The following is an 18,832-nucleotide window of genomic DNA, read 5'->3' on the forward strand; positions in this document are numbered from 1 at the left end:
CGACCAGACCCACTAGGGGGTACTAACTGAACCGAGCCACTGCTATGGCCGGATCTTACTCTCGGCTCCTCAGTGCAAAACCTGAATGGACAGACTCATGATTCCCTCCTTTTATGCACATATGTCCGGGGGAGGGACATGCAAATTCTGTCTGCCAATTTCTCATTGGCCATTTCTCAAGTTCAGAGGTAACCAAGGCCTTCAAAGTAGTCCCCTAGTGTCACTTCATTCGACACAACGTCTCATTCCCTCCATCAGGGAACGGAGGTTACAACAGTAACCTAGACATTCCTGTTCTGACCGCAGCTTCTGGAGGGATGGCATCTGGTGGATGCCAGCGAGGATTTTGACGGCAAGGACTCTATGATGGCGATCTTCCACATTCACAGGTTTTGGCACCACTTTAGCAAATCCCTTAGTTCCAGGGAATGAGGAAGCAGGAGACGGTATACTATGTCCAAAATAACACAGTCTTTCAAGATCCTTGCTTTTCAGTGGAACACTCCAAAATCATACACAAAGTTTAAAGCATGGCTCTCTCTCTCGTCTGCCGCCATCTCCTCGCCTTTTATCTCTTTGTCACATCTCACTGTGAATACAAACAGGTGTTAGCACAGGTGTAAATTCTTAACCACTAAGCATTCCCTCACTCTCCGCAGCTCGATCACACTCCCGCCTCCACAGTAAATAATTATCCTTTCACAGATTTAATAACAAACTAAAATTCAACATTTGAACATGCACAGAAACATACACATTCTCAAACTGTAGAAATAAATAAAAAAATACAGTATGTTGATATTGATAAAATCCATTGTATCCAGTTTGAACTGGAAATCATCATATTTTGTAACCCCTACAAACATGTACCATGACAACCATAGTTCTGCCAAAAATACCATAGTTACTACAGGTATTATAATAATATTAATAATCATTTTAAAAAAAGATAAACAAAACTGGTGAGAACTTTTAGTCAGGACAAGATAGAAAGATTCTGCAAGAGTTTTACACAGTTTAAAAGTGAAACCATATTAATTTACCATATAAAAAAAGGTTTTATAGTAGGCCTGTGAACAACAATTGCAGTAACTGTGGTATTCTGTCAGAAAACATTGGCTGCAATGGCAAAAGGTTCATACATTTGTTTCAACAAAACTGATAAGATCAATAAATTTATTTGTGATACTGATGTCTTTCCATTTATTTAGGATTGAACTCTGAAAAATGAACTTGTCACTCAAAAGCACAGAGCAAGTGTTTGTTAGCAACTCACTTATCCCACCATGATAGACAGTACTCTCACATTTCTGCTTATCTTCACAGCTACATTCATTCTTAACTTTTTTCCTGACCTTGTTCTGACAAAATGTTTTTGAGCTGCAGGTGATGTGCAAGATGTCTTGTTAAGAGCGACATGACACTTTGAACTTGTTTACATAATGCTTTGTTTCTGCTTCTAGCTCTTTCTGATATTTTGTCATCTTTCTGTTTTGCAAGTAACTGTGGTGTTGTGATAATAGGGACTTTAAGCAATTGCTGACAGCAGGACGGGCTACCGCGTTGTTCTTGTATGCATGCGCAACTTGGAACTCATGTCTTCCTGATGTTGTACTATAACTTGTAATAATGTTTTGTTTTATAAGAGATGCTGTGAAGTTAGCACAGTAAGTTGCCTACACATTCTCCACAAACATATAGTTAGAATTGACCTTGAATAAAAAAAGTATATAATATTATTAAAAATAATATACAGAATGTAGACTTGACAAGAATAAAAACTATTCTTCTGACAGTATGTTATCATGTTACACTAAAAGCAACCATTCATTCTCTGCTTTCAATTACATTTTTGTACTTGAATGATTGAATGCTCCGTTCCACCATCCAGTGTCAACCATACACACAAGGTTAGTGAACTACATCCGTGAAATTGTTATAATTTTTTTTTTATTTCCATTTTACAACTATTCAAACACACAGGACTTCAGTAGACTTATATGAGACAAAGATAAAAAGCTTAGAGTAGTTCATCCAAAATTGTCTTACCTTTGTGGAACTCAAAATACATTTTGCTGGTGATTTTATGTGAATATATCCACACATTGCAAGTCAATGGGGGCCAACATTTCAAGCCCCAAAAAGAACATAAAGGCTGCATAACGGTAATGCATACAACTCGTGTGGTTCAATCCTTGCCTTCTGAAGCTATATGTTTTGGGGGAGAATTTGAAAAAAGTGTAATCGAGCTTCAAATCATAATTGCCCCTAGTAGACTGCAGATGGCAAGATTTGTAGTGTAAAAGGAGTAACAGATTTGTCTGTTCTCACCCAAAAATTATGGTATCGCTTCAGAAAACATGAATTAAACCACATATGTCGTATGGATTACCTTTAAGCTGCCTTTATGTCCTTTTTGGAGCTTGGAAGTGTTGGACCCCATTGACTTGCATCGTATGTATACAGAATATTCATATCATGGCCCCCATTTTAAGAGCGCTAAGCGCAATGCTATTTCATAAGTCATAAGTGCAAAGTCAGTGGGCATGGCCAGGAATTTTTGGTATTTTCGTGTAAGCATATGCCAAGTCTAGGCACAAGTGGGTTTGGAGAAATCGCGCGTGCAACACGCCAATGGGCTTGATCAGCTGCAACTTAATGTGGAGCTTCTTCTCCATTTGTTGTAGCATCTTGTGTCCTATTATATAGTCCAATCCCTCATGAAACAGCATTATAAACAAAAACAGCACATTCAAAAGAAGTTGGTAGTGTAAATGGACTGTATGCAATGGCAGGGTTCCCAAGTTTTGAAGTGTCTCGTTTGCTTAATCTCAGGGAACCACGGTTATGTAGTGCCATACTCCATATGTACTATATGCACACAGTGCCCTTCACCAAGTTGATCCAGTGCGCCTTCTATCCCAGGTTAGCCGCTAAGTGTGGATATTCTCCTCCCTAGCCTTCTGGCCTGTGAATTCAGCGGTGCAATTCGCGGCCAGACCCACAACAAGTCACAGGTGCTCTGTACTGGGGTTGGGCTCCACGGTCGGACTTAGATCCCTTTTCAGGCAAACTCCCCGTGATGTATTTCCTGGTCCCCCTGTCGGCAGACGCACGTTTCCCTTGGACAGCCCCGCTGCCCCGGTCGCCGTGCTTGTAGAGTCCCCCCTCATTAGGCTGGACCTACCACCGCGCCATTTCCCACGTACGGCTTCACAACCCTCGTGGTGTATTTGTCACATGTTACCTCCCCCTAGACTGGGCAGGATGTGGCCTCTGCAGGGTCTTTTCCCCCTGAAAGAATAGGACCTGGAAAGACCGCCTTACCATTGTGTCCCTCCTGCCACAGCACTAGACCTACCACTGTAAACGACTGTATCTTATTTTCCGGCTCCTCAGTGCAAAATCCTGACATGATGACGGTTGGACCACTTATTTTATTTAAAAAAACATTTTTTGATAATGTGGTGATTCAGCCTTTACAACTTAGAATGTGAACGAATTCACAATAATTCAACAATCGGAGTCTGCTTATAACACGGTTACCACATGTAGTAGGTTAAAAACATGGACAGAATCATGGAATCTAGTCATAAAACTAGCATTATCTATAAAATGCAGAATGCCATGGAATTTGACATATTTGAACAAAAATTAAAGCTGTGTATTTACGTATTTAAATCACAGCTTTACTGATGCCTATCTGGATGTGAGAAACAACCATCAAAAACATACAGAAACAGCTAAATAAAGCTAGATTTAAATGGACGTATGTGTTTTTGCTTAAATTGTTGGGCGCATAAAATGTCCTGGAAATGTCCTGGAAAATTGTGCCTTGAAAAGAGTGGGAACCCTGAATGAATTAGCATAATATTAATATGGACACAATTTTATGAGTTTAGAAAATTGGATTCTAGTCAGAATTTGGATGTATGCTCCTTTAAATTATAGGGAATGTAAGTATTATTTATAATTTTCTTCTGCTGACACAAATCAAGGCTAGGATTAATAGTGATTGTATCGGAATACACTTCTCTCCTACCGGTCGATTTTGATTTTGATCAATTAAATTAATTTATTGAAACACGAAAACATTTTAACAAAATTATTTCTAAATTCAAATTGCACTTAAAAACAAAATCAAAAATATAATAAAAATAAAGAAATAGTCAAGAAAATCAAATACCAAATCCAGACATTTTACCCACTTCTTTCGCACTGCACCTTTTGCAGTGACTTAAAAATCCCTTTATGACAACAGGTGGAAAAATGCCAATTTAAATGAGATCATAAATACAATTGTAAATATAAACAAAACAATAATAATTTAAAAATAAACCATGACCTCTTGAAAGTTTAGCACAAATCTCAAACATTTTTGCTTCATCTACAACTCTGATCATCAGGGATATAATTTGATATTCCCCTATATTTCAAGAGTTTGGACGTTAACTTTATTACCACATGCTTGTGGAATCTCCAAACTGCAAATATAGGAACTGAATTTAGACTTTGCGCTGAAAACAGACCTGCTTTTGAAATGTCTTTGATCAATTATATATTTCTCTGGAAAATATTAAATTGTGCTTTGTGCCACTTCATTAACATACAATACCCACAGTTTGCACGCATGCACCCACAGTTAGCGCAAACCCTCCCACCCACGCCCACTTACGTTCTGCGGTGGCATGAAAATTGCACTTAGATTTAGTGCTCTTAGGAAAATTGGACAAGACGTAGCGCATGGACATTGCGCGTAGCTTTGCGCTATGAAACACATGAAAAAAGGCGCCCTATGTCACATTTGTTTATGTTCTGCATGAGAAAGATACTCACTGGAGTTTGAGATGGCATATGGGGGAGTAAACGAGTAAAGTAAAAACAGTTGCCAGCGCAGGCTTGGTGAGATATGTTTTAAGGCAGGGAATAGCAAAGGGTCATTTGGTTTTGTTAGGGGTATAACAGTTTTGACCCGGACCAGATATGGAGAAAGAAGACTAGGAGTCGAGAAGTTCAATTAAAGAATCAAAAATTTACTGAAGTATAGTCTGCAGTGAAATTGGTAGAGCCAGCGGCAAAGTCTCACGAGGAGATCGAAAGCCAACTCATACCTTACACAAAGTCTTACATCAATTATACCATTTGCAAGGACGTACATTCCATTATTTTACTCCTGATTGGCTAAGAGACCATAAAGTCACAACATATAGACAGCTATGCGGCCTATCAACATTAATCAGCGCACTTGTCGTCCGAGCCCGAGATTTACATCTGAAGTGACCTCGCAGATGGTCGCGGGGCGTCTTCGAGTCGGCCTGGTGTGCATCCCTGGGTTCAAAACCTGGGTAGAAGGTCAAACGCACACACAAAACACTGACGAACGACAGTTCTTCTCTGGGCACAAGAGAGCCAGAGCACAACGTTATCAGGCCATTTAAACCAAAACAGAGAGATAAAATATTCACTCCTCGGGCAGAGGAGAGGGGTAGAAATAACATGCATTTCTTCCCTAAAGAAATAATAAGAGAAAATCACACTTCTACTATTCAGGTATTATTACATAGGACTTTAAACCATATAATTAGTCATGGAAAGGTAACAATCAAACACAGAATACATCTGGAACCTATGTTTAACGCATTCTCCCTGCCCCCGAAGAGACTGGGGCCTCACAGATAAGCTTATCCCCAAAAGACCTACGTGCAGGACAGAGCGAAAGACTCTGGAATGTTCCTAAAAGAGACTAGTTAGCATTCAACACACATATGATTCAAAGTATATTTCAGTTATGCATAAGAAAATAGAATTGATTATGTGATCATGCATATAGTTAATTCATCACTTTATTAAAGAAGTTAAGCAACAGAATACAGATAGATATTGATATAAAAGGAGATATATATATATATATATATATATATATATATATTGATATATATCAATACATATATGTATTGATATATCTGAAGAGACAAGGGATTTTGACCCTCACCCTTCAGTCCCCGTTTTAGACCAATGTGGGGTCCAATACCGCCACGTCTGGTCTACCAAGTGAGGTCACTACGGAAGGTGGAGTGGTAACGCATGCTTCCCTGACGGGTCACACTTGTCTCTTCAGCCTCATTGTGGACATGCTGGATACTAATAATTCCCAGTCCCCACGCAAGGCTCTCCCACCTTCCACTCACAACAGGGCATGGATGTTATCCTACTTAAGTTTCTCTTCCAAGCGTGTCGTCAGTTTTCTCAGTCGGTTCTCCTCCTCGGAAGGGTTCAAGTTACTGCAAGCAGACCTGCATACATAAGAAAAACAGAAACGAACACACATCCACACACACAGACAGAGGACACCCACTCCCAAAAGAGCTCCAAAAGCATATAACACATATTTAACAGCTCCATGACCAAATCCTCTGACGCAGCCACAAACTCCTCCCAAGCTTCCTCCACATATTCCTCCACTGTTTTCGTCATGTCAGTAAATATTGCCCCTACCGAAAAAGCCAAAACCAATGCTACTGCTATAGCAGACGGAGGTTCCGAATCAGTATACCATGGAGTGCCCTTAGATTTAAGCCATACAGAATTCAAATACTCATAACCTGCAAATCGATCATTAGTTTTTATCTGTTCCAGAAATGCAGTGATAAATTTCTGCCGAGCTGTTTGCGCCTTCAACCGAGGAAATTATTTAGTCTTCTGCTTCAACTCTGCAACACAAAGAGACAGCTCTGCTTCGTTAGCTTTCTTACTCTTATCAACTGGATGCCATGCAGGACCCATGGGGTGTCAACCTGTGTTTAGCACAGTCCTCTGATGGAGTCTTAGACTCTAGATCTCTGATTTCCTGTACTGAAGGAATTGGACTCAGAAATTGTCTAAATTGTTTTGCCCTGTCAAACCACTCATCTCCAATAGCTACATCGGACAATAGAGGCCACATCCTCACCTGAAATGATTTAGAATTGTCCCACAACAGCTCCTCATACTTTAAAGGTACCAGACTAGTCTTTGCTCGAGTGTACATCATTTCAATATTCAGTTTAAACACTTGCAAGTGCATCCATGCTGTCACATTATAAGCCATCGATGTAGGATTATAACATTTATCTTCAAGGTAATCATACAAGTGATCCATGTTGAAAACAGTTCTGTTAGCAAGGTTCCTAGCAAACTCATACTGGTGCAACACATCAGAAAACTAGCCCAAGTGTAACCTGACTTAACAAAAGAAGCATTACACACCTCCCAGGGTATCTCCATCATCTTCACACCGGTGAGCTTCTCAGAAATTTCTCTACATTTATCAACATCTCCAGGAGGAAAAATCTTAACAAACCACTGTTGAATTTCTTTACCTAAACAACGCTCAACATGTGCAGTCTCCTTCCAAGGGTCATCGAATCTAGTGTACCTGGGCCAAGAGAGGGACAAAGCATTAATAACAGGCAAACCATTTTTACTGCCATTCAGATCGAACTTGTCCTTGTCAGTTTTATCTATCCGTCCTAACCTATCACAGACTGCACCGTAAGCCCTATTAGTGTCCCATCGGATCATGTGGCATTTAGTTGGGACTAACACTCCCCATCTCATCAAATCCTTATCATTTATTGCTGTTTGATACTCATCAGACCCCGGTTCTTCTCTAATCACAATATTGCTGTATATATAGCTTTGGGCTACATCTTTAACGACTTTGTTGTAACCAAGTTCATTCTTAGCTTTGGGAAGATAGTATGACATGATGTGGCGAGGATCAGGAGCACTTGGGTATAACGGAAGTTTCACTGCTTTTCCACCTAAAATCATGTGGGAGTCATTCACATCTGCTACCTGACGCCTCCTTCGTTCTGCTCTACTCTCACCTTTTCTAGATTTTAACAAATATCGATTAACCATATCCATTCAGTATAGAGCATGCACTCATGTTTTCACGAGCTATGTGGTCAGGGATCCAGCTCATTGAACTGAAATCTCCTTCAAACAGGTCAACGCCTCCACTCCTCATCCACCGACCTTTTTGCATAATGAGGGTAGTATCGGGATAATTTGGGGAGTGACCAAGCCAATAGGTCACTGTCTCATTTCCGTCCAGACGATAACAACGATCATTTACCTTTTGGTACATGGTCGGAATTAAATTTAGACCCTCAGTTGAATTTAGACATGGGTATTGTACCCATGATGGACGGTTATCGATCTCCTCACAATCCCAATGAGTTGAAAACGCATGGAATCTCCCTGTCCAAATTGAAATTTGAATCCACATCAAAAATGATAAAGCGATCAGAATTAAAAATACCAACGAGAGCTGAAGTACCAATCGGATGAAAGCTCGTTTCACTTTCAGTCGTCTCTCACTACGCACTTCTTCTTGAAGAATTAGCAGCTTCAGTATGTCGTCGGATTCAGCCATCTGTAATGATAAAACATTTGTTCTAGAATTCTAGAATTTTAACATACACGACAGACATTTAATGATCCCGAGGTAGTAAGTTGTTACACTTTTCAAGTGGTTTCACCTGTGACCAATGTCTCCATACGGTACCCAAAACCCCCCTGTCCAGTAGAACAGAGGTGTTAGTGGTCAATACCACCTGATAAGGCCCATCAAATTTCGGACCTAAGGGGGAAACTATCTCCTGCTGTAACATTACATTGTCACCTATTTCAGGCAAAGCAGGCATGTCTTTTTGCTCAACATTATCTCGATCTGCTTGTCGTGTGCTAACACTAATCCGTGTGTCTCGCAGACTGTCATCCAAAGCTTTCAGATAATTTTGTAAAGCGTCTTTCAAAGGCCCGGATGGTCCCTCATGTTGCAAGGGGCATCCCAGGGCAGCCGCATGTAGCGACCTGTCATTACCTCAAAAGGGCTGAGCTGTGTAGTCTTGTTAGGGCTGGCTCTCATGCTTAACAAAATCGCTGGGACAGCCGCGATGCCACCCTTTCCCCACTCCAACAATCTCTTTCTCAATGAAGTTTTAAGCTGTACGATTAGTGCGTTCAATAGATCCGCTAGATTGGGGCCTAAATGGAATGTGAAAGTGTTGCCTCACCCCCATCAATTTCATGACATTTTTCATCACCTTCCCAGTAAAATGTGTACCCTGATCTGAATCAATTTGTAAGGGCAAACCCCATCTTGGGAAAACTTCATTCAACATAATCTTGGCGGTTGCATCTGCGGTGCAGTTTCTCAGTGGAAATGCCTCAACCCATCTGGAAAACAGATCAACAATCATTAGAATGTATGTAAAACCTCCACTAGGGGGCAGTGGACCTATGAAATCAATTTGGAGGTGTGTCCATGGCCCTTGAGGTCGAGGGGCATGTCCTAAGGGAATTTTCAGCTTAGAAGAAGAATTAACCTTAAGGCATACTAGACATCTCTTACAAAAATCATTGCAAGAAGCCCTCAGTCGGGGCCACCACCAGGTTTTGGAAATCATTGCATGTAGTTTTTCAGGACCTGCATGTGCCAAACCATGATACAAAGACATTAGTTCAGTTCTAGCAGAAACAGGACAAACAAAACGCTCATTAAATTTCCACAGTCCTTCTGCATTTTTCTGAGCTCCTAATTTTGTCCATTGTTCTGTCTCTTCAGGGTCATCCTCATCATAGAGTTTAAAAAGGTCTCTGGGGGTCTCACTCTCCTGAGGAGCAAGAGCCATAACACTCACGCAAGTCTCAGTCCGTGTTGCAGCCTCTCTGGCAGCTGTGTCAGCAGCTCGGTTTCCTGTGGCCTCAGGAGAATTGTCCGTTGCATGTCCAGTGACTTTGATAACTGCTCCTGTTGCAGGAAGATCACAGGCATTCATAAGTTCTTTTACCTGCTGTTGATGAGAGACCGGCAGTGGTTAGAAATCCTCTGCGTCTCCACACAGGGCCGAAGTCATGAACAGCACCATATGCATAACGGCTGTCAGTGTAAACATTGACTCGTTTCCCCTGGCCATACTGCAATGCTCGTGTCAATGCGACCAGCTCGGCCACTTGAGCCCCTCCTCCTGAAACAGAACCACAGTCAACAGTTTCACCATGTTCATTTACAACAGCCCAGCCAGTGAAGCGTTTTCCCTGTTCATGAAAGCTGGAACCATCCACGAACAACTTCATGGCATCAGGAAGTGGTTCAGATTGAAGAGGGCTCTGGCTGTCCGTCTCGATCAGTCGGGCACAGTTGTGTGCAGTTCCTTCTTCTGGAAGTAAGGAGGCAGGGTTGATAGCAGTTTCAATGTCAATATTTATATCCACATTTTTACTCAAGAGAGTGGCCTCCCATTTAGCTCGTCTTTGATTAGAGATAGAGCCTAAACGAGTGTTTGTTAACAATTTCAGAATCTGGTGTCTAGTGTGCAGTATCACCTTCTGATGAGTCACAATGTCCTCGGTAATCTTTACAGCCCACTCTGCACAGTCGCATATCAACAGGCACGGATGCTGTCCTGCCATTGAAACAGGAATAGGAGCAGAATAATATCCTACCATCCCATAGGAGTTTCTTCCTGGAACCCTTTGACCCAGGGCCGCTGAATAGGATCGAGTTCCCACCCATGTCCATAGATGGAACGGCCTGCTGGCATCGGCATGACGTAATGCTGGGGAGGAAGCAAGAGTTTCTTTGATACTCACAAATGCCTCCTCCATCTCCTCAGTCCAGTCGATCAGCTCCGATCCAGGTTTTCCTCCTTTCAGCGCCTGCATAATTACATGAACCGGAGGCCGCTGACCCCTATTCGTCCCCTATCAGCTGACTCAGCTTTTTGAGCTCAGCTGTAGTCAGAGAGTTAAGCTTCGGAGCATCACTGTTGACAGAAACATCATTTTTAGGACCTTCCTTTCTCATTTCTGTGATTTTATTTATTTATTTTTTTTGTTTACCACTACGACAATGTCTAGCAATGTGGCCCTCTCTGTTACAATTTCTGCATCTGGCAACAGGCTTGGTACAATCTCTAGAGGTATGACCTCTCTCGTCACAATTATAGCAGGTTATGTTATTGCGGGGACTCATTTCCACTTCAACTGACACAGCAGATACTTTACCCACATTAACATCATCATCACGTGTTTGCAAACGGCTCCAGCTTACAGAGCACCAACGAAGCCAATCCTCCCAATATCTGATGTCAATGGCACTGTTCAACAACATGTCTCGGTATTGTTTATTCAATCCGCCTGTAGCGGATTCTATCACTATGGCAGAATCAAGATCTTCTGCGTTGTTGTTTGCAGCACAGTACGTTTCATAGGCTATGTGAAAGCGCTCAATGTATTCTAAGGGGTTTTCGCCAGCCCTCTGTTTAATCTGTGTCACACTGGTCCAGGGAAAAGACCCCTGACCCAAAATATCTTTCATGCGTAACTTGTAATCTGAGTAAGCTTCACAAAACTCAGGCCAATCTGTGGGGACTCTGGGGTGGAAAGGAGCAATCTGAACCGCCCTTAATTTGCTGGTGGGAACCAAACCCTCAACCAAAGACTGTATATCTGCCATCCCCAGATTCTGTTGCCTAGCAACGGCCTCTAGCCTGTCCCATAGAATTTTGTTTGGGTTATACAACTTAAAAGGTTCCAACCCTGCCAGTAAACTGTTTTTCTCAGCCGCTGTGAGTCTGACCCATCGACCATCCTCCCAGCCAGCACCCATCTCAGTATTCAATCCTCCCCAAGCCTGATGTCGGATTGGGGCGGCGAATGCCGTCTCAATGGGTTTAGACATTTCTCTGGGGGACAAGTCAAGATTTCCGACCCCCGGTTTTTGCTTAATCTGCTTCGCTTGCACGGCAGGAATCTCCGAAATGTCATAAGGTGGGGGGCGCGAAACAGCCACATTCAACGATCCGCGCGCCTCAGCATATGGCCCATCGTTCTGATTATCAGTCTGATCAGCAGCGCTGAAAGCAGCAGCTGCCTGAGCAGTCTGAGAAGAGAAGGTGGGGGCCGATGGAGCACGGGGAACTGTTTCATTTTTCACAGCGTTTTCTGCCTTCTCACAAACAGCCTCGAAACCCTTACTCAAACTACACAGATCACAGCCGACATCCTGCCCAATAATTTTTGCCACTCTATCACGCTGGGCAATCAAACTAGACCATCCGTCCATCATATTTGGAATTGCCTTTTCATGGCTTAAAGGAATACCACCCAGTTTACAAATCCATGAATAGGCAAACACGGATAGATATTTGGCCCTATCAGCGTCTTTTTTGTTCTGCAGCCAGTCAATCTGCTGCATGACGTTCCAATCAGACTCAAACCCCTGACTGACCATTTTCTTAATGAGCTGTGCACATTTCTTTGATTTGAGCTCGTCAGAGCAGAGCTGTTTACAGCGTGTGCCCTCCTCGTTTTGGTCAGAACTACTCAGAAAATTCCCTTTATCAGTAATTTTTCTTGGTCACAGTTGAAAATCACTACCGAAAAGATTTTAGCAGCAAATATTTTACGCGGATAAATTAACTATAGCAGCAACAATACTGGATTTCTACACAATACACCACAAAGTATTCTTCACAAACATCCTGGTCACATATACTGATCCATACCAATTCGGTCATAATTTATTGATTTACTTGGGACCGCTCCTGATGCATCCCTGGCAAAACAATCCCTATTGTATTTTATTTTATTTTATACCTAATATCTGAATCCCTAACTGCCTGATTCACTAAGCTCGGAGTACCCCTATCTGAGGTGGAAGAGACTGAGCAGGTTTACGGTGCCACTGGACCTCCCGTCCAGGGACGCACTCTGCCGGGGTGGTGCTACACCAGTGCCCACCTGGGCCTCCCACAGAGCACGCTTCACTTGCGCTGTTTGCTGTTTTAACCCTTAACAGCTCTCTCAGCGACTTCTTATACTTTCAATAGTATAATTAAATTACTCTTCACTAGCCTCGTCGGAGTGAAGCTCTCCCGCTCCCCTTCAAAATCTCTTCCAGTCAGACAGCCCTAACAATTAATAAAAGCTTCCTACCTTGTTTGCTGATTTGCCAGAGATGTCACCACGGAGTGATTGCCCGCCGAATCCTCCACCAAACTGTTAGGGGTATAACAGTTTTGACCCGGACCAGATATGGAGAAAGAAGACCAGGAGTCGAGAAGTTCAATTAAAGAATCAAAAATGTACTGAAGTATAGTCTGGAGTGAAATTGGTAGAGCCAGCAGCAAAGTCTCACGAGGAGATCGAAAGCCAACTCGTACCTTACACAAAGTCTTACATCAATTATACCATTTGCAAGGACGTACATTCCATTATTTTACTCCTGATTGGCTAAGAGACCATAAAGTCACAACATATAGACAGCTATGCAGCCTATCAACATTAATCAGCGCACTTGTCGTCCGAGCTCGAGATTTACATCTGAAGTGACCTCGCAGATGGTCGCGGGGCGTCTTCGCGTCGGCCTGGTGTGCATCCCTGGGTTCAAAACCTGGGTAGAAGGTCAAACGCACACACAAAACACTGACGAACGACAGTTCTTCTCTGGGCACAAGAGAGCCAGAGCACAACGTTATCAGGCCATTTAAACCAAAACAGAGAGATAAAATATTCACTCCTCGGGCAGAGGAGAGGGGTAGAAATAACATACATTTCTTCCCTAAAGAAATAATAAGAGAAAATCACACTTCTACTATTCAGGTATTATTACATAGGACTTTAAACCATATAATTAGTCATGGAAAGGTAACAATCAAACACAGAATACATCTGGAACCTATGTTTAACGCATTCTCCCTGCCCCCGAAGAGACTGGAGCCTCACAGATAAGCTTATCCCCAAAAGACCTTCAGCCTACGTGCAGGACAGAGCGAAAGACTCTGGAATGTTCCTAAAAGAGACTAGTTAGCATTCAACACACATATGATTCAAAGTATATTTCAGTTATGCATAAGAAAATAGAATTGATTATGTGATCATGCATATAGTTAATTCATCACTTTATTAAAGAAGTTAAGCAACAGAATACAGATAGATATTGATATAAAAGGATATATATATATGTATTGATATATCTGAAGAGACAAGGGATTTTGACCCTCACCCTTCAGTTTTATCTTAATTTCAATAAATACCAAAATGACTTCCACTTGTTTCTTTTTGCCCACAAAATCCATGTCTGTACTAGATCGACCATATAAAAAAGAGGGCTTTTTTAAGAAACTGCTGAGATCTCTTTTTTAACTCTGAATACTTTTATTGGGCTTTCATAACGTAGCCTAGTTGTTCTTGTTATGTTAGACACACATTGCTTATTCCTATGAAAATCTATCATCATTCTATAAACACATTGCCGCTAGTGAGTTTTCTCCTCCAGGGCTTTATATAAAACTCCTTTATATGGATCGTTCTCTTCAGGCTTCAGCAATATTCCATGTCTGTCTCATCTAATGACCAGCAAGGCTACTGAAGGAAAGCTGTTTAGGTTGTAGCCCCTTCCACATTCTTATCTCTCTCAATCTGTCTGAAGGATCTGTGCTCTCCTGAGGCCCACTGCCTAGATTTGACAGGGCTGAATAGGAACACAAAGCCATTATTGCAAATCAACCCTTCCTGCTGTCAAATTGGGCCTATTAAAGCAAAACTAAAACTTTAATGTCAGTCTCTGCAGATGCCACACCGAAGTGTCTAATTTCACAAAATAAAAATGTTTCTCTCTGCAAGGACCATTTCAGTCTTGGCAGGCTTGTGCTATCAGCAAATCTGATAATCCTGCTTTTGTGAGACAGGCCTTACAGTAATGTTTTTCTTAATTGGACATTTTCTTTTACCATGGGTCTAAATTTAGTGTACCACAGCTCAGTTTATGGAGGTTTATCAAAGTTATTATTGGATATAAATAATTTTTTGTTCCATTATTAAAAGAAAATCATAAATGTTCTAATACAGAAAAATTCTTATTTTGCAGATCAGTCAAATGCTGGGTAATGAGATCAAGTTTGCTGTACGTGAGCCCATTGGCCTCCGGTAAGACTTTTAGGCATGATCAGTTTCAGTTAGAACATTCAGCAACTTCTTCACAGTTTTGCTTTTTGGCAGTCCTTGAAGTGTGGATTGTAGCTTATTTGCATCTAATGAGAGGCCAGTTGATTTGATGTGTAGTTTCTTTCTATTGCAGGCTTTGGATCCTCACCTCTGCAGTGTTGTTCACCTCCACATCCTTAATGGTAAGCAGTTTTTTCAAAATGACCGGTGTTCCCTTCCTAACTTCATTTAATGCTCTAGCTCAAAATTAAGCAGTTAACTCTGTTACTGTGTTTAATCTTCATTTACATGCAAGATTTTATAACCAGCAAATACTGTATCTTGGAGGTATCACAGGTAATCACATAATTACAAATAATTTCATGTTGGTCTTGCACTCACAGGCAGGATTTTACATCCGAGTGGAAATGGATTATGTTCTATGGACACCATAAATTTTCTTAGCTGTGTTAACACCTCTCTTTAGAGCTTCCATAACATTACAGTAATTAGATGAAATTCTTCTCTGTGTTCTAGGCACTGGCCTTCCCCAACCAACTCTATGAGATAATATTTGAGCTCACCACCACCAGAATCTCCATCAGACTCTACGGAGGAGCCCTTTTGTGTATGTTCTGCTTTATGGAATACGTTTTTGAGAAAGGAAGTTAGGTTTAACACTGTAATGAGTGCTAACAGCTACAAAGTTGTCTGTTTTGACTAATATTACACATACACTACATGGCAACACGAATGTGGCTATTTCACCAATACACTTTACTCACAGGTGTATAGTTTAAAGCCAGTGCAGTCTCATTGCCAAACACACATGTTTACATGTGCTTTAAAAGTTTGATTTCAGGACTAAAACAATAAATCATCTTTTCAAAAATGTCATGTTAACACAATAGTCTGATTTGAATCATACCAGTCCAATTTTTGTAAATTCAGACTAAAAGACCTAGAAAATTGTTGCTCAGTATTTTCCAACATACATGTTAATCGGACCACAACTGGCCTCAGCGTTGTGAGCGTGCTCCGAAAGACAGTGGTGACACGATGCATAGATTGAACAGTAAACTGTTTTAAAAAGTTGCTGGAAGAAGCAGGCTTTATTTGAAGCCCCAAACAGATCAATATATGATGGAGGTACTTCAAACAGCACTAATACAGGGCAAAGAAGATGAATGGAAGGAGCTGCAACAATCCAGTCATGTGCCTGCCTGCTGAGATTTTGGAGGATCTTCACTTATTTAGCTGAGGTCTTTTCTTCATATATTGGAAAACACATTATGTCATGTATACTTGAACAGACAGATGAAGACTGTAGCTTCAGTATTCAAAATCTTGCTGTTTCTCAGCTATAACTGTGCATGGAACCGTACTGAACAACTGAAGTTTTCAACCTGCTACATCTGCCCCATTCAACTATGCTGCAACTGTGACATGCAACCATCTAGAGACAATAACTGCTCAGCTGAAAATTGGCAAAACACACAAGCACTCAGGACAGAATTGCAGAGTTCTGAAGCATGTTACACGCATATGTGTTTGACCCTCGGTTATGACCCTGTAAAGGGATTCATGGAAAGTTGGAGGCGAGACCCGGCTTGAAAATATAAATTTTTCCAAATTTAACCTTATCCAAAAAGTCAAACACACACACGACCGGCCCCAACTTCCACCTTGCCACAGGCCCCCACTGGCTCTGAAATTGGTTTGTATGGCTGTATGGCAGCACATCGGCCTGTCATCTGACTTTCATTATGGCTGAATTGAAGCAAATCCTTGTAGCAAAATTGATTCTAGTGCAACGGCTATCATAGCAGTGAACGATAGACCATCTCTATGTTAATGCCCATGATGTTCACTGAGCAGTTGTCCACATACTATTGGCCATGTAGTGTGTATTGGACTGTTTTATTTTTATATCCTCTTTCCACTGCATCTCTATCGATGCATTGCAAATGCATAATGCAAACAGATTTGTGTCAGTCTATCTCCCATTCACAGGAAATATTCTAAATGTTTAGATGAGCTTTTTCAATGGCATTTAGTGTATAAATCCAAGAGGTATGAATATTTTATGCCTCTGTATTAAAAACGGATGACTCCAATTCCACTTAGCCACACATAGGGCACGGCTTTTAGAGTGTTGGGCTGTGTGACAGCCCTAGGATTGTTAATGACCCCTGCTGGATACGGGATGCTTCACAACAGTAGCACATACCAGGCACTCCCCGTGCTTAAGCTTAAAATGAGCCGTAGGAGGTCCCTATGGTATAAAATATGGCAGGGGTGGCTTATGGGTTGTGGAAATAAAATCGCTTCCTTGCTTATGCACTTATTTAATTATGAATAGCAGCCCATTTGTCTTTTCTCCATCATAGCTGACTATGGTAATGTAGACTCTAAATCAGCACAAAGAAGTTTTCCCACCCCCATTTGTTTATATTCCAGCCCTAGCCAGTGGGGAATGTAGGATATTATGCTAATGTGATTCTTATATTATCTATCTTGGAATGCTCAACTGTATGGTATTACAGCACAGTCTTGTTGGCTCTGAATAGAAGCTTTGCTGTATTTACTAAAAGTTCCCTGTGTACACATCATGTTAGTATGCAAGTTTCGGAAAAAGGCTGTGTTTTGCAGTCTAGACCTTTCACTGAGTTCCAGTAGTCTTTATAGTGTGTGACACCTGGTTCAGCTCACAAATAATTCATACCCCTGTGGTGCTGCAAGGTGTGAATGTTCTTTTGTCAGATCAATGGCCAGTTCGATGGTGGGAATTACTCAAGCAAGTTTGGAAAAATAGTGCTGGCAGATTGCACTTGGCAGGGATGAAGAAACAGCAACTCCCTATGTTATCCATATACGCAGTGTGGAAGGAGATCAGAAGGATTCTACAAGCTTTTCTCCTAACAGAATCCGAACCCACCGCAGAATCCTCCTCTGAACTTGGGCCAGATTTCAAGCTTTGAATTCATTGCTTAGGTGCTTTGAGGAGATTCCCCTTTAATGTATCTACCTGACTTAACAAATTTTTGCAATGAGACACAAAGTGGTCTTCCTCAAGGGGGCGCTTACTGGCCTGAAAAAACGAATCCTTCAAGTCACATTTAAATCTTAAATGGAAAGTTCACCCAAACTTTATTCAATCTTAATGTTTTTCCGATTCAGTCAAAATCTTGAGGGCCACTGTGTGTTCATGAGAGTGCATGAACATGCGAGCCAGTGTAAATGACCTTCTCTCATGCACATTCATGAATGCGCAATGGACACCCTGATTTTCACAAAATGACTTCGTTTCGTCTTCTTAATAGGTATCTCTTTAATCCTGTGGAATGGCTTGTACACAGCAGAAAAGGTCATCATTCAATGGACACTACTTACGGAAGCATGTTACTTTGGGGTACAATTTCTAGGTGAGTGGAGGGGTTACTTTCTCTGTCAGAGAACAGTGAACAGACAGTGCTTAGGGGTGTGAAAATGGAAAGTGACATTCAATCCTTGTTCTACCCTTAAATTAAGATAAATCCACATGCCAGGTAAATTGTTTTTACTCCCTTTAAAAAGTTAGCAGAGAAATTATAGACTGCACTCTTTGTTTTTAAGGCTGTGCTGCCCTCTAATGGCCACCATCTCTCTTAAATGTCAAATCAAGTCTACCCATTGTGGCACTCTTTGCTTTAACACTGCATATATAGCATGTATTTCCATAAGAGTGCAGCATATTATTGTTTCAAAACACTTACCTCAGTCAATCTTTTGTAATCACAAAACTTTTGTGCCCTCAAATCAACCAACCAACACACACACACACACACACACACACACACACACACACACACACACA

The 18,832-nt window shown here is 41.4% G+C and overlaps 1 protein-coding gene across 7 annotated transcripts in view; it reads left to right on the forward strand.

Moving 5' to 3' along the window:
* LOC127630762 (tumor protein p53-inducible protein 11-like) overlaps positions 1–18,832 on the forward strand; it is a 78,457-nt gene that overhangs the window by 56,753 nt on the left and 2,872 nt on the right. For all 7 annotated transcript variants that reach the window (XR_007968902.1, XM_052108855.1, XM_052108691.1 and 4 more), the window contains 4 exons: positions 14,921–14,979; positions 15,131–15,179; positions 15,514–15,604; positions 18,300–18,401. Coding sequence is in view for 6 of the 7 variants with exons in the window: in XM_052108855.1 (XP_051964815.1) it covers positions 14,921–14,979; positions 15,131–15,179; positions 15,514–15,604; positions 18,300–18,401 (301 nt within the window). In the remaining variant the exon portion in view is untranslated. The remainder of the gene's footprint in view (positions 1–14,920; positions 14,980–15,130; positions 15,180–15,513; positions 15,605–18,299; positions 18,402–18,832) is intronic.

This window comes from Xyrauchen texanus, chromosome 1 (assembly GCF_025860055.1).
Source record: "Xyrauchen texanus isolate HMW12.3.18 chromosome 1, RBS_HiC_50CHRs, whole genome shotgun sequence".
In the NCBI taxonomy this organism is placed as follows: domain Eukaryota; kingdom Metazoa; phylum Chordata; class Actinopteri; order Cypriniformes; family Catostomidae; genus Xyrauchen; species Xyrauchen texanus.